Source organism: Dendrobium catenatum, unplaced genomic scaffold (assembly GCF_001605985.2).
Source record: "Dendrobium catenatum unplaced genomic scaffold, ASM160598v2 original_scaffold_118854, whole genome shotgun sequence".
In the NCBI taxonomy this organism is placed as follows: Eukaryota; Viridiplantae; Streptophyta; class Magnoliopsida; order Asparagales; family Orchidaceae; genus Dendrobium; species Dendrobium catenatum.
The window spans coordinates 137,860-152,999 of NW_021437289.1; the positions used below are offsets into that span (position 1 = coordinate 137,860).

Below are 15,140 nucleotides of genomic sequence, written 5' to 3' on the forward strand. Positions count from 1 at the left end.
GTTTTGCCGCCAAATGGAAGCACGAAAAACTGATTATGGCCAGAGCCAATACTCTTCTTAGTGGCATCAAATCCTTGAGATATGAATCAATAGGATATAATTGATAGGGCACAAAGCCCTCTGTTAGCTAAGGTGGATTCAAATTTGTCCCCTTAGGCAAATATCCAACCCAGGTCTACAAGGCCCCCTTAGACGAAGCAACTCATGGATGCCGACAAGGATCCTTCTGTCAGGTTGGGTCGACTGCCTCCTTTGACTAAGTAGACCAGGGACCACGATGGCCTGGGATAACGGAACTATGGGATCTTGATCGAATACATCATCAATTCCTCCACCATCTGCTTTAAGTGCAAGATGGTGCAATTTCAAAATTTTAAATATCAAACTTTTCAAACTCCCAAATCCAAGCCCATTGCTGCTATTATATGCTAGATAACACATATTTATACGTATCTGATTGAGAACTAGCCTTAATCAAAATTTCTCTCTCATTATCGGGAGGGGTAATTAACTATAGAAGCTTGCGCCTATAGGAAACCATAACTCAGATCATAAAGTCCCCTCACAAAATGAGGGCGAAATCTCTGGGTAGTGTCGTATCTACAAACCCATATGCCTTCCAAAATTTACCCCGGAACTTAATCCGTTAAAACTCGCTCGCCGAAGAAAAAAGCAACAGTGTCGGGTGGAGGTTGGGGCCGAATTTCGGAGCCCACAGATTTCTGGCGACTTCGCTGGGGATTAGTTTCTCTTTCCATCTATTGCTAGTCATTCATAGGCTATAGTAGCAAGCAAATCCATATGGATCAAAATTTTAAATTTTCTAAAATCAATCTTTTAAATAAGATTTATTGAAAATTCAATCAGCAGGGTTTTAATTCTATTCTCATTTTCCTGCTTCTGTTATTTGTTCTGCGTAATTTCTGTATTATGAAAGTGTGGGGTGACATATCAAATTTTGATTACGAACCCCTGCCTTTCGTTTGTGCAGCATGGAAATGCAGGACACCCCGATGACTGTCAAACTAGGACGAGGAGCCATGATTCAACTGACAAATGTTGTCATTGAAACTGGAAACACTGGAGCCACCATCCACTTTGGTGGACTTGAATTCTCATTAGCTACTGCAAGGGCTGCAGCCGTCCCTATGTACGGTGTAAATTCTGAAGAGCTTTTTGGAAGGTCCTATTCTGCAAGGACTACTGTAAGAGGCGCTGCTCAATAAAGAATTTCTTTATTTGAAAGACTATCCCAACCTGAGACCCTTACTGCAAAAAGAGTTGTTATTGGAAAAAAAATTTTGTGGTGATTGCAAACACCACTGGAAGAAAAATTTCTATGGTGCCTTCCAAAATTTACCCCGGAACATAATCCGTTAAAACTCCATCGCCGAAGAATAAAGCAACAGTTTCGGGCGAAAGCTAGGGCCGAATTTTCGGAGCCTACAAAAATTAATGTGATTGTAATCAAATCTGATTTTAATTTTATATTTGATTTAAATTGAAATAACTTCCAAATGGGGTTTAGCTCTCTAGGAAGGGATTTTGAAATTCAAAATAGATTGATTGCCAACAAGGATTCTTTCCTAAATAGCATGGAGGTAATTTAGGAAAGTAATTATGGAAAAATTTGAAATTCAAAATTCAAATTTGGTGGACTAGGGATTATGGGCCGGCGGGTTGAGCATGTAGAGGGGGAGGGCCGGCCGGCCGGCAGCTGGACTTGTGGCCGGCGGCTTGGGCTGCCAAGGGAAGGGGCGGCGGGTTGGATATGGGTTTAGGTATAGGTAGGAGGAATGAAAGGGGTGAGAATGGTGAGGTCGGCGGGTGGAGGGATTACGGTAGGGGTTTTGAAGTAGGGGAAAAAGAAAGAGATTATGGAACCGCGAACTTTGGAATCCACCAAAGATTGACGGGTAGTGCTTTCACCCACTGAGGGTCTCTCCTCTCAAGAACTCACTAAGAGATCAATCAAATAAAATTGAAATTTCATTCATAATTCATCATTGGAAAATAATACAAAGATTAGGCATTTATATGTAGGACTCCAAAGAACAAAATGTAAAAGACACGCTCTCAGGGTACAACATGACACAAATCCCTCATAGGGGTAGAAGTGGAAAAGCTAAAAAATAAATAAAAGAAATGCACTAAAAACATCATAAATAGAGACTATGAATCGTAGCTGTCGATCTACAATTCCGCCGATGGTAAGTACATCGAAATGTCCGGTGGATTTCCTCATCACTTCTTCTTTCTAGCACGAGGAAATGTGGATTTTTTGAGATTTGTGAGCTGACTATGACTTTAAGGAGAGTGATCACATTGCTTTGTTCGAAGTTACCTTTGGTGGGCTTTGTCTTATGCCAAATTCTTGGCCTTTGCAGGGATTATCACCACTACTTGCAGTCTATAGGAGACTCGCATGCTACTCATTCGCAGATTTTGTCGCGAAAGGGGGAGTCATCCTATAGTGTTAATCCTTAAATGAAGAGTAAAGAGCAATTGGATCCGAATTTGTCTGGTAGATGATATTCATCTTTACTAGCAAATCAATCTAGTGAGCTGAGAACCTGTTGGTGTGAATGGAGAGTAAATAAGAGGAGAGAGTAAACTGACATAATCTACACTATCTCAATTATAAAATACAAATAGAAATTCTAGAGGGAAAAGTTCAACTGTTTCCCATTACTCTATATTTATAGGGTTTTTGGGGCCACATGAAAGGCTATATAGAGAAAAAATAAAAATACATGCTATATTGAACACTCGTACAATAACTATACGCTAGTCTAGGGTACGTGTCACCTCTCTATTGGCTGAACGGAGGTGGAGGAAACAATCGAACGAGCTGTCTATCCTTGAGCTCGAGAGGGAAAAATAGTCATAGGGTGAGTTAGTGGGTGAGTTCTGAGAGGAGGTAAACCCGTAGCTGACGAGTCGTCTGTCAACCTGGCGACTGTCCTACTAGTCTCGAGGTCGCCTTGTCTTGAAAGGTGAATAGACGTGTTGGAAAGGATGAGGTATTAGTATGATAGTAGTGGTTGAGTGGAGCGTGGGTTCTTTGAGGTAGACGCTTTCCTCCTGCTAGGTTTAGCGATCTTGGAGGGAATGACCTGATTATGATGAGTCGTGATCTATCAGGAACGTCTTGGTTGCCCAATATAGGATGAGCTCCTTGGTAGAAGTGTAAAACCCGCAAAACGTCGTTTTAGACCTCGCACGCTTTTCAAAGCGTCGCGACGAGTTTTAAGTGGATCCTTAGACGAGTTCCTTTGCTGGCCCCGTGAGAATAACTTGAGGGATATTCTCCTAAGAGGGGTGCCATCTTCATGACTGATTGCTACATGTAACAACACCTGAGAAGGTGAACATGGGTTACATGTGGTATTTTTCAGGTTATTGAATGACTTTTGCTACCTTAAGTTTGATATTGCACGGGAGCTTATACCTGTAATGTGGCAAACCGGCTAAATATCACCATGCCATTTCAACAAAAAAATGGCATGAATTGAAGTGTTTGATTTAATTCCACTTTGTTTCAATAAGATTTACCGCATGATTTATGGGGCAGCAAGTTTATGCCCTATGGTGATTTCTCCATTCTTGCTTCTCCATTGGTATTTTTCTGCCATGTGGTTTAACTATTTCTTTTGTCTGATCACTGTGACAATGTTGCAGGGTTAATGGTAAGCGTTACTTTGAATGTCTTCCACAACATGGCATTTTACTTAGGCCAGAAAAAGTCAAGGTAAGCTTTATCAGGACCAATATCTAACCGTAAAATGCTGCCTAAATTTTAATTTATGCACAACAAATCAATTTATATTTTGTGCCTGCACCTTAACCTTCTTGCATCTCAAAATTTAACACATAATTTTGTGAGAGTATCTCTTAGTTCTGATGTTGGCCACTGAACTCAATGTTATTGCTTGTCTTCACAAACTTGCCAATTTTCTTTTGTTTCGGCAAACTCTGCGTACCAAAAGATGACTTCTTACACTGATAGATAGTTCAAACGGCACATTTTGTTTGCTTATACAACACAAATGGTAAGAGCTTTATGCACATACTAGTTAAGAACTTTGCTCATTGCATGTAGCATTTACTAGCATGAAATTCCATATTAAACAAATCCTCATATTTAGACATGTTTGTGGAGAAAAATATGATATGGTACACATGCTAGAAGTTCTAACTTTTACTATGTGTTGTTGGTGGCATTGCTCCAATACTCTTCACATTCCAATTGTGGTATTGTTTTTGTACATTGTATGGCATGTTCACAAGATGTTAGGGTCCACCAGTCATTTGATTTGCTTTATTTTTTATATTTTATTTTTGGTAATTTACTGTCATCACCATTTGCTTTGTCTCAAACTCTATGGGGTCACAAAATTGTTTATAAGAGAGGTAAAGAGCATGATAGGTAGTAATAAAGTTTGACCGTCATCATCAATAATCATATTAATATTCATTAAGTCATAATTGGTTGAACTACATTAATTTTGATGTAACTTGATTAGAGCCCCTTCATGCAATCCAAATATAGTCATTGCTTCTGATAAAGTTTTTTGGAGAGATTTTTTGTCATGTATATGATTCTAATTTGAGCAACAAATCTTCTGTGATTATTTCCTCCAAAAGCTTCATCGAAACCTTGCTTGCCAAACCCAACTAGATTGATATATGTGCATTCTATTCATCTCTATATTTACTTCATCACTCATAGTTGTTGCCTCCTTTGAATGCCTCGTGAGTACTTTTAGGTTTTTTTTGGACAAGAACACTATGCATCTTAGTTTGTGTTATTAACAGTATGCTTTAGGACTGAATCGAAGTGATGTGTTGGCGCTTTTCATCACGTGCCTATGAAGCCAAGCTTGTGGCAATGCATGTTTGTTACATTGCTTCATTGCATTTCCTCGTAGCATTGTGTGCTCCAATATGGGTCAAATAAAATCCTTATTCAAGTTTAATGATGGGATTGAACATCTACCTATATAATTAGCCAAAACGTTCTCTTATCATCATAGTTTTTTTGACTCATTAAGTAATTGCTCATTAATTCTTTGTTCTCTCTTGCTAGATTTTGGTGGTGGTACTCTTCGTGCTCTCTCACCTATTAGTTTTCTTATATGCTACTATGAAGTTTTTCCTGCTTATGCTACTTGCTCATAATTTTCTTCTCATGAATGCTTATTAATTCTCTTGTTTACATTCTCTCTTATCATGTGCCTCCACCTCGTCTTCTATTTGGTGCCCAATTTCATGGGTATTCTTGATTTTTAAGTATTTTCACAACTTAATTATTTATATGCTTAATTCCTTTTAATGGATTTTAGATATTTGAAAATTATTATTATAAAATGTATCATTATATTTGTTGAAAATGATTATCTGTTTTGTTAAGTTTGGCTAATTAAATGGTTATTGTATGCATGTAATATGTGTAGATATGATATACAAGTCATGAATGCTTTAGTTAGCAAAAGTATTGCTGTACTTATGCTTTCCAAATTGAAGCAAAAATGAATGCTTGTGCATTGCATTGTGCTTTAGCACTTTGGAAATACGAATATTAGTTTTGTGAAAGCCAAAACTGTTTGACTCGTCAAAATTTTAATACTTAATGGCTATCAATTTTAGAATTGCACAATAATATTATTTATATGAAAAGGGAGACCGATAGTCAAATTCATTTTTTAAACTTATGGGTGAGAGTCAACCTTCTGATTTCTCTAGACTAATGTATTTTTGAACTAATCGATGTAGGATTAAACCCAAAGCTTTACATCCCTTAACAAGGTATTTCAAAGAAAAATTATGAAAATGAAAGTCATTTAATACTTTCCTTATACATGAACTTTTGAAAAATAAACAATGCTTTATTTAGTAGAAGTATTAATGTGCTATATAGCACTTTTATTGTTAAATATTTCCACTTGATTTTTTAAGCTACTTCACTCATAAACTTCTTCAGTGTTAGGATATTCTTTAATAGAGCCTTTTTATTTTATTTTTTTTAATTTTTAATTTTTTTTTTATTTCTTTAAGAGAGCTTTAGAACATTGAATAGACAAGTACATTAATTGCAGTTAATTTCAATTATTTGGAGGAAATATTTCTCCAATTAGCTAGGATAAAATTAAATAATGATAATGATAATGATAATAAGAGAACACTCTTAAATTTTTTTTTAACAATTTAATTTATCATTCATTATATAGATATTTGTTCTTATATATATTTTCAAGCATGTTTTATTCGCTTCAACTAATATTGGGAATGAAGGAAATGATTGTTAATTCTTTTTCTTTTCAGGTTGGTGATTACCCAGAAAGGGATCCGTTTGATGAAGAGGAGATATGAGCCATGGAGTTGCGCAACACAATGATATTACTGTTTTGGTTCAACAATGTCCATACTGACCGGCCCAACACATACAGTTTTTAAATTTAATAGCTGAAACCAGATCTTTGTATATTAACCTGTTTCGAAAATCAATGATCTGTTTAGAAATTGAGTTTTCACAAGTCGGCCAATCCGGTTCTTTTATTTTTTGTTTGGTTCTTGACTGATGAATGAAAGGAATAATGTTTCATTTTTACGACTTCAGCTGGGTAATTATTTTTGCATTTTCGGTCAAGAATTACATGAAAATCAGTCGATACTACAAGGACCTGGAATGCTTTTCGATTTTTTATTGAGCTCTTTCACATCTGACCTGATCCATATTTTTTACTGCCATCTACGAACTGAAGTATTGTTGATGTTTATCAACCATTTTCTGCAACTAGTTCATCCATCATTTGATGATATTATTTGCTACTTTTCGGTTAGACATCAATGATGGCGCATGCATTCAACATTTTATATTTGCAAACCTTAGCACTCTTTATGTTTGCAGAGTTTTATCCTTAATTTTAAGTTTTATTTTGCAAATACTTTTTTTTTGGGAAATTTTGGGGCAGAGCCCATATCATTGATAAAAGAAAATTACATGAGTTAAAAAAATATATATATAGTCTTGGAACTCAACAACAAAAGAGTAGCCAAGGACTCTAAAGTAACATAAACCAAAGAAAAAACAAGCTAGAAGATCAAAAAATGAAGGACTCGGACAACTCATGTTGAAAAAAAACGTGCAGGGCCAAAAAACTCAAAGGGACTACACTAGAATTGTGCCCTTGGTTGCTAATGTGACTAACCAAGGGGCTGCTGTGAAAGCAGCAGTCATCATCGTCCTTTCAAAATAAACCCAGGCCACAGAGGGCAAGCAGCAAACCGAGAAAACTAAAGAAGCAGTTAATTGTCTTTCCTGAAGTGCTTCCAATTAGTAGTCTTCCTCATATAAGCTTGTTTAATTTTAGCAGTTACCGTGGCTTGGCAATCAAAAATAGTGGTAGTAACATATATGAAGTCCAGAAAGCCCTTGATCTAGAGCACTATCGAAGTTTGATGAAGATTTGGCCTCGTAAAGAGATTTCCTAGTCACTGAAGGAAATTCTTGATAATATTAAAAAAAAAAGTGGCATTCAAAGAAAAGGTGGGATAGAGTTTCAAATTCTTTAAGACAAAAAATAACATTTAGTGCAAGTAGTGATCCCACGGGCTGACAAAACATCAATAGTTTTTAGACCCCCTTTGAAAGTCATGCAAGCAAAAATTGAGAACCTTTTTTTTTTTTTTTTTTTTGAGAAATGCAATATGCAATTAAGCAGGAAATCAAGATACAATTAAAGCAAAGGCTCACATTCCTTATTCAAAAGAAAACAAAGAGAAGGAGGAATGCTAGCTAAAGAAGAACTATCAAAGAAAAAATTAGTATCTAAAGCTAAAGTAGCACAACAATCGGCTACCTTATTACAATTCCTATGAACATGATTAAGAATCACCTTATTGAAGTCTGTCAAGAACATAAAATCCTTCTCAATCCGATCTGTCCGTTGCCAATTGGTCTTCTTCAAAGAATTTTTGATGAAGTTGATAACATTGATGTTATCTCCTTCGATTATTATTCCTTTACATTCAAGCATCCACGGTTGAATGAATATTCTAAGAATCATTATAGCTTCCATTTCAAGATGAGCAATATCCCAGTGAGTTTTTTTTCCCCAAATGCTAACAACAATCTTCCTTTATGATCTCTAAAACATCCCCCTATTCCAGCCAAATAAGAAGTCATAAGAGAAGCATCCACATTGATTTTAATCCAGTCTTGCGGTAGGGGTGCCAAAGATTTTGAAACTCCCTAGGGAGATTAGCACCCCAGCTATCAATGACAGGATTAACATTGTTAATTGCAGAAAAAAGCACATTAGTTGCTGAAACTAGCACCGAAGTAGCAAAATTTCCATGCTTGACTGCATTCATGTTCTTCCAATTCTGATAAACCGTGTCACAGTAAATTCTCACACTATTAGGTGCAATAGTTGTGAGGATCTTTAATTCAACTAAGCACTCATCCATTGATTCAAAGATTGGAACATAAAACCCCCAACTCTGTAACTGTTTAAGAATTTTAATCAATTCCTTACATTTAACAGTTATATGTTCCAGGTTTTCACATTCAATACATCCTCTTATACAGCAGTCATCATCACTGAGTCTTCTATGTTTTAAAAACTCATTTGTAGGAATGACATTTTTACTAATCCTCCACCAGAAGAGCTCACTTCGAGCAGAAAGTTTCAGCTTTCTCAACCAATTATAAAAACTCATATTATCTTCACAATAATTCTCTTTTCTGGATGCAAAAACAGCACGGGCTGTAATAGATTTCCCTGAAGGAAAGTTGATCTCTTCAAGAAAATTTTCATTCAAATCCTTGTTGATAGGTATCTGCCGTATAAGCACTATAATTTCTTCATTAAAAAATCTTCTCGATTCTTCCAAATTCCAATTGCCAAGATCTGTAATAAAATGACATAAATGAAGCCCATCTAGATCATTACAATTCGCTGTTATAGGCAATTCATTTAAGCTTTTATCAAGTAGCCAAATATCCTTAATCACATTGATTTTAGCTCCATCAACCACTCTCCACCTAAGGATAGGTTTTAAGTGAACTGCTCCTTCATTCAGAATTTTCCATGTTGTCGATTTACCATGCCTACAGCCTCCACGACACCAGCTATCTCCATATTTGGCATTTAAATTTTTAAACAATAAAGAATCCTGATTCTTCAATACTCTCCAAGTAAGTCTTGCCTTGAGAGGGCCAGCCCTTCTTACTGCTGAGGGAAAACTGAATCCACCTTGAGATTTAGGCTTACATAACATTCTCCAAGCAATATAATGCATACCCTTTTTACCATCCCTCTTATGCCATATGAAATTTCTACAGCACCTATCAACTTCATGTAGTACTCTTTTAGGAACCATAGAGTGTGCTGAGAAGAAATTGGGAAGACCTAAAAGAGAAGTCTTAGCAAGGGTCATTTTACCAGCTAATGAAAGACACTTACTTCCCCAAGTGTTCAACTTAAGCATAATATAATCTACAATGAATTTGAAGTCATTGTAAACAGGTCTTCTCATCATCAATTTGATTCCAAGATAATGAAATTCTTCAACGGTTTTAAATTGCAGAATTTGCTTCACCTTTATCATCTCCATTCTATCCATACCTTTACTGAATAAAATCTGAGATTTTGCATTATTAACCCTTAAGCCGGTCCACAAACAGAAATCCATAATGATATTATTCATCTTAATAGCAATACCTTTTAAAGCATGAGAGAAAAGCAAAATATCATCAGCAAACAATAAATGATTGACCAAGTTAGCTCTTTATGAGATCTGAATTCCCAAACCTTGACCTTGATGCTTCATTGCAAAGGAGAAAAGTTGTGAGCACAAAATATACAAATAAGGAGACAAAGGATAACCTTGTCTAAAGCTATTTTCAGCACATATCCATTTTGAAGTTTTCCCATTAATGATAAAGGAGAATCTAACATTCCTCACACATTCCATAATAAGCAAATTCATTTTCCTTGGAAAACCAAACATGCTTAACACTTTAGATAAAGTTTCCCAATTCATACTATCATAAGCTTGTTCCATGTCAAGCTTAACTTCCATTAACCCCTTCTTCCTTTTAGACATTCTAAGTTTGTGGATAACTTCTTGAGCTAAGAGACAATGATCAGAAATAGATCTACCATGAAGAAAAGAAGCTTGTTCTTCAGTAATACAGTTAGCAATGAAGCCCTTCATTCTATTTAATATCATTGTAGCCACAAATTTATAAGTAGACTAGCATAAGCTAATAGATCTATAGTTAGATGGTACCAAAGGCTTCTTAATCTTAGGAATAAGAATAAGAAGAGTATCCTTTCATTCCTCAAACATGACACCAGTTTTAAAGAAATCATCAATAGCTTTCCAAGTTTCCTCCTCAACAATTTTCCAATAAAACTTGAAAAAAGACAAAGTAATACCATCTAAACCTGGAGATTTATTGTTACCTTGCATGAATATAGCTTTTGTAAGTTCCTCTTTAGTGAAATCCAGATTTAGCATAACAGCACCCTCTTTGGAAATTTGTAGAACTTTTGGACAGGGAGGCCAATCCGTCAGTTTACAACTTCTGGCTGACCATTTTTGCTGAAAACATCTGTAGAAAACTGTTTCAATATTCTCCAAATCATCTACCATACTTCCATTCTCATCTTTGACCTGCCAAATCATATTTCCATTCCTCTTTGCTGAAGCAAATTGATGAAAAACATTAGAGTTTACATCTCCTTCCTGCTGCCATCTAACTTTGGATCTTTGGTTCCACGAAGTAGAGAGTCTACTCAATGTAACATTTAGTTCTTGCACTTTGTTCCTCAACATCTTCAATTTTTCCACCGATAAACCTCCTTCATTAGCTTCTTCAGTTTGTAACAACAATATTTCTTTTTTCAGCTCATCTCTTAATAATTGTAGATCTCGACACTTATTCTTATTCCAGTAGTATAATGCCTTAATACCTCTCCTCAGCTTTCTCTGTAGAATTTCTGCATTCAAACTGTAATCCATCTTCTTCCAAGCTTTCAGAACAATGTTCCAAGTAGCTGGATAAGTCTTCCATGTATCTTCAAATCTAATGAAACCCGATTTCTGATTCTGATTTTCCACAAGATTAATAGAAATAGGAGCATGATTTGATGCTACTCTTGGTAAATGATGTACCTTAACAAAAGAAACCTTGTGAATAGCCTTAGAATTCAAGAGACACCTATCAAGCCTCTCCCAAATTCTAGAATTTCCTTTCTTGTTATTACACCAAGTGTAGCTAGGACCCACAAATCCTATATCATGAAAATCATTATTAATCATAAAATTATTCAAGTCTTTGGAGCCCTTAGATAAATAGAATCTCTTTCCATCCCTTTTATCCTCTTTAGAAAGGATACAATTGAAATCCCCTCCTATTATAAAAGGATCTTCATCACTCAAATAATTTTCTAGTGTGCTCCAAAGAGATCTACGGGTTTGAGCATCTCTTCCACCATATATCGTTGCAATATTCCACTTACCCAAAGCATTAGTGATTAGCTTTCTAATAACCACTTGGGAGGAGTGATCAACCATTTCAAAAGAAGCAAAAGCCTTCTTCCACAAGATTAAAATACCACCTGAATTGCCAATTGAGGGATGAAAGAAATAATCCCAATCATTGCCAATGATTTGATTCACTTCACTACTATCAAGAGAAGAAATCTTAGTTTCAGTAAGCCCCACAAAGAAACCCTTATAATCCTTCACAATTTCTCTAAGATATAAGGAGGCCTCCCTCTTTCTAGCCCCCCCTACAATTCCAAAATATAATAGACTCCATTTAAGAAATAATAGTTGAATGATCCCCTACTATTTTGCTATGTTCTTTGTCCATTCTTCTCTTCCTTTGATTAGTTTCCATAGGTCCTAAGCTTCTCAGTTCTTTTGATAGTTTACATTTCCTAGAGTTTAACACAGCTACCGACTGCTCATCAACTCTCTGTTCAGCAATAGCATTATGCGAACCAGGAGTAACAACATCTTCAACTGAATCCAACTCAATGGATTTACTCAAGTTCTTCTCATTAACCCTTTCAACAACCTCTCCTTCCTCTATTTCACAGTCCAAAACTTGGAATTTATTCACAACAACAGGAATTTCCTGAACTTGAGCTGCAAAAGGCTCCTTTGTTGATTCAACGTGGACTGCAGAATTTTCATTAATAGTTTCTTCCATCTTCTCAACAACCATCCCCTGTTTCACAGCAACAACAAGTTTATAAACCTGTTTAACAATGGTATTAACTCCAATATTTTTCCTGGCATTTTTTGAATCTTCTTCTATTAAAATTAACATGGATCCAAGACCCATATTCTTCATCTTTCTTCTTAACATACTCAGACTTCGCTTCATCAACCTGTTTCACATTTTCTTTAGAGCCCTGATTTCTCATATCAGTGTCAACTACGGTAATGGAATCAGGACAATCATCCTTGCTGTGACCAACTCTACCACATTGATAACAAAGAGATGTTAACTTTTCATATTCCACGCGTTGAAACAAACTTTCGTTAATACCCTCTATCCAAACACCAGTAGGGAGTTTCTTCTCCAAATCAATGCGAACACAGCATCTAGCGTATTCCCGCTTTCCCCATTTGAATGAGTTCCCATCCAGCATTAATGGAGTTTCTATCATTGAGGCAATGATAGGAATATTGTCCTCATCCCAACAGCTCAAAGGCAGTCCTGGGAAACGAATCCACACTGGTGATGTGATTCCTTTTAACGAATCAGTAGAGAAAGAAGACGACCATCTGTCCATACCTATTATATGGTTACCAATGTACCAAGGACCCCCATTCAAAACCTCTTCCATGGATTCCATATTAGCAAACAAACATAGAATCCAATTATTACCCAAAGTCGTTAGATGGAAACTACCATACCTACTCCACTGCCTTATGAGTTCTTGACTACAAATTGAAAAAGGCAATTTCCATCCCAAAATCTTAATAACTAACGATTTCTTCAAAACCTGAGAGTTAGTTAATTCCTTATCAGTTTTTAACTTCACTGCTACACCATCTTCCGTTAGCTGTGTAGAATTGGAATCGAAATTCAGTTTGATGTGTTGCATCCTTTTCCAAGCTGATTCAAATTTGTTCCCCTGATTCACATTACCATTCGATTTAATACCCTCGTCAAAACTATCTCCATATTTATCAATAACATCCGTCAGATTCTGAACATTCTGATTCTGAACTTCCGACATACAAGGACCTTCACGATTTTTAACTTTCAGATCAACCTCTGGCGAAAGCGATTCAAAATCCCTCTTCGATTGAAAACCTGGAAAAGATTCATCTTCAACATTCTGATCAACAGAGATGCCTTTCCCTTTCCCTTCCACAATTGGTTAAATCCTTTCCGTTTGCCTAAATCCTTCTCTGATTACCAGATTAGAAGAAAATCTGGATTTTTCTTGATTTCCAAGAACACCACGAAAGCTGACAGATCTCTGGTCAAGAGGCTTAAGAATTGCATTGCGAATAACGTCGGACTGATTACTACCGCCGGCAAACGGATGAAGACATCCTCCCCCCGCGATTCAAACAGCAAAATACTGCAAAATCAAAAACAACCAAGAACAGTTTCTCTCTCTAGAACAGAACCGGAGCTTCTCTCTCTAGTTCCTTTTGATTAAAGCCAACCTAAAAAATCGAGAACCTTAAAGTAGTTTTTTTATGCCAAACCAGCTTGTGCCATGAAACATTTTCAAGGGAAGAGTATAAATTTTTTTGAAAAGAGCGATATTTGGGGTTCTGGGATCCCAACCAAAGATGGTCTTTCATGGAACTGTTAATATGGATGACTCATAGAACAAAAGCAGTTGAAACATCAAAGTAGTTAGGAAAAGTCCAGTTGTCATCGTTAATAACCTTAGAGACCTTCCAATTAGACATATAGGAAAAATCATGAAGCACCTGCCTTTCATTTAATAATTCCGCCATAGAAGTGCCATTGCACCAAGGGTCCCATAAGAAGACAAGTTGCTACTCGAGTGGATAGATAGAGTAAGGAAATGTTTAATGGAAAAAAGCCTTATTGCATAAGTAATTCCAGTAAGAAGAGCATTTAATAGGCATCAAATTCCACAAAGAATAATATTTAACTCTCCACTAGTCAAAAAGAAGGCTGCTTTTGTTTAAATATCTCCATATCATGGAGCACACAAAGTTGTGCTGAAGGCAGCCAATCGATGGAATACCCAATCCACCATTTTGTTTGGGAATGCAAGTGTCTTTCTAGGATATAGTATGGAGTTTCCTCAGCTTAATATCACCAAAAAAAAGGAACCTAGAGCACAACTGGTTAATGAGCTTGCAGCATCCTTTGGGCAAGATAGAAACTCTAATCCAATAAGCCAACATGTTGCTTATGGTGAATTTGAGGAATTGAATCCTATCAACAAATGAGGGGATTTTCACTTTCCAACCAGCAAGAGAGGAAGAAATTTTTTAAATAAGAGGTTGGAAATTAATAGCTTTCAATTTTTTGTAGAAAATAGACAACCCAAGATATTTGATGGGAGGAAGAGATTGGCTGATTTGGAGTAAGTCACAAATTTGTGAAGCCTTAGGAGCATCCTTAGAGATCAGAATACTGATTTTCTGAGGATTAACATGTAAACCCGAAACAGATGCAAATTTATCCAAAATTGAGTTAAGGTTTTGAGCATTGGAGGTAGTGGCTTTCCCAAAGATAAGGAGGTTATCAACAAACATGAGGTGGGTGATGGTACAATCACCATTACTCTTACCAGTGAAGTTGGAGTTGGACGTAGCCTGATCCAAGGTAGTAGAAATGCCATCCATAATGATAGTAAAAAGGTATGGGGAGAGCGGGCTCCCTTGCTTGAGCCCTGAGGTGGAGTTGAAATAGCCCTCAAGGACACCTTTGATGCTTATAGAGAAATGGACATCAGTAATACACGCTTTAATCCAAGATATAAAGACTTTTGGGAAACCTTTAACAACCAACCTATTGATAAGGAAATCCCTAGAAACAGTGTCAAAAGCTTTTGTTATGTCAAATTGGCATAGAAGAACTTATTTTTAGTATTTTGATTGAAATTCCCTAG

At 36.3% G+C, this 15,140-nt stretch overlaps 2 protein-coding genes across 3 annotated transcripts in view; one reads left to right on the forward strand and one right to left on the reverse strand.

Moving 5' to 3' along the window:
- Positions 1 to 6,627, forward strand: part of LOC110093764 (tubulin-folding cofactor B) — a 96,795-nt gene extending 90,168 nt beyond the window's left edge. For both annotated transcript variants that reach the window (XM_020818744.2, XM_020818742.2), the window contains 2 exons: positions 3,682 to 3,751; positions 6,325 to 6,627. In XM_020818744.2, coding sequence (XP_020674403.1) covers positions 3,682 to 3,751; positions 6,325 to 6,372 — 118 coding nt within the window. In that variant the 3' untranslated portion in view covers positions 6,373 to 6,627. The remainder of the gene's footprint in view (positions 1 to 3,681; positions 3,752 to 6,324) is intronic.
- A 3,717-nt stretch (positions 6,628 to 10,344) lies between these two features.
- Positions 10,345 to 14,874, reverse strand: LOC110093766. Its single transcript, XM_028692106.1, has 5 exons — positions 14,664 to 14,874; positions 13,455 to 13,594; positions 12,351 to 13,373; positions 11,953 to 12,250; positions 10,345 to 11,807 (listed from the first exon to the last, which is right to left on the reverse strand). Exons 1-5 carry the CDS (start codon positions 14,872 to 14,874, stop codon positions 10,345 to 10,347), a joined length of 3,135 nt encoding a protein of 1,044 aa, XP_028547939.1.
- Between the last annotated feature and the right edge of the window lie 266 nt (positions 14,875 to 15,140).

Bases quoted from the DNA above. Each gene is read 5' to 3' on its own strand.
- LOC110093766 (XM_028692106.1), bottom strand. From the start codon at position 14,874: ATGGATGGCATTTCTACTACCTTGGATCAGGCTACGTCCAACTCCAAC. The intron at 13,595-14,663 runs GTATTCTGATCT...TCGCGGGGGGAG, and splicing joins TGTTAATCCTCAGAAAATCA to GATGTCTTCATCCGTTTGCC. The intron at 11,808-11,952 runs GTAAACTATCAA...TTGGAATTGTAG, and splicing joins TGTGTTAAACTCTAGGAAAT to GGGGGGCTAGAAAGAGGGAG.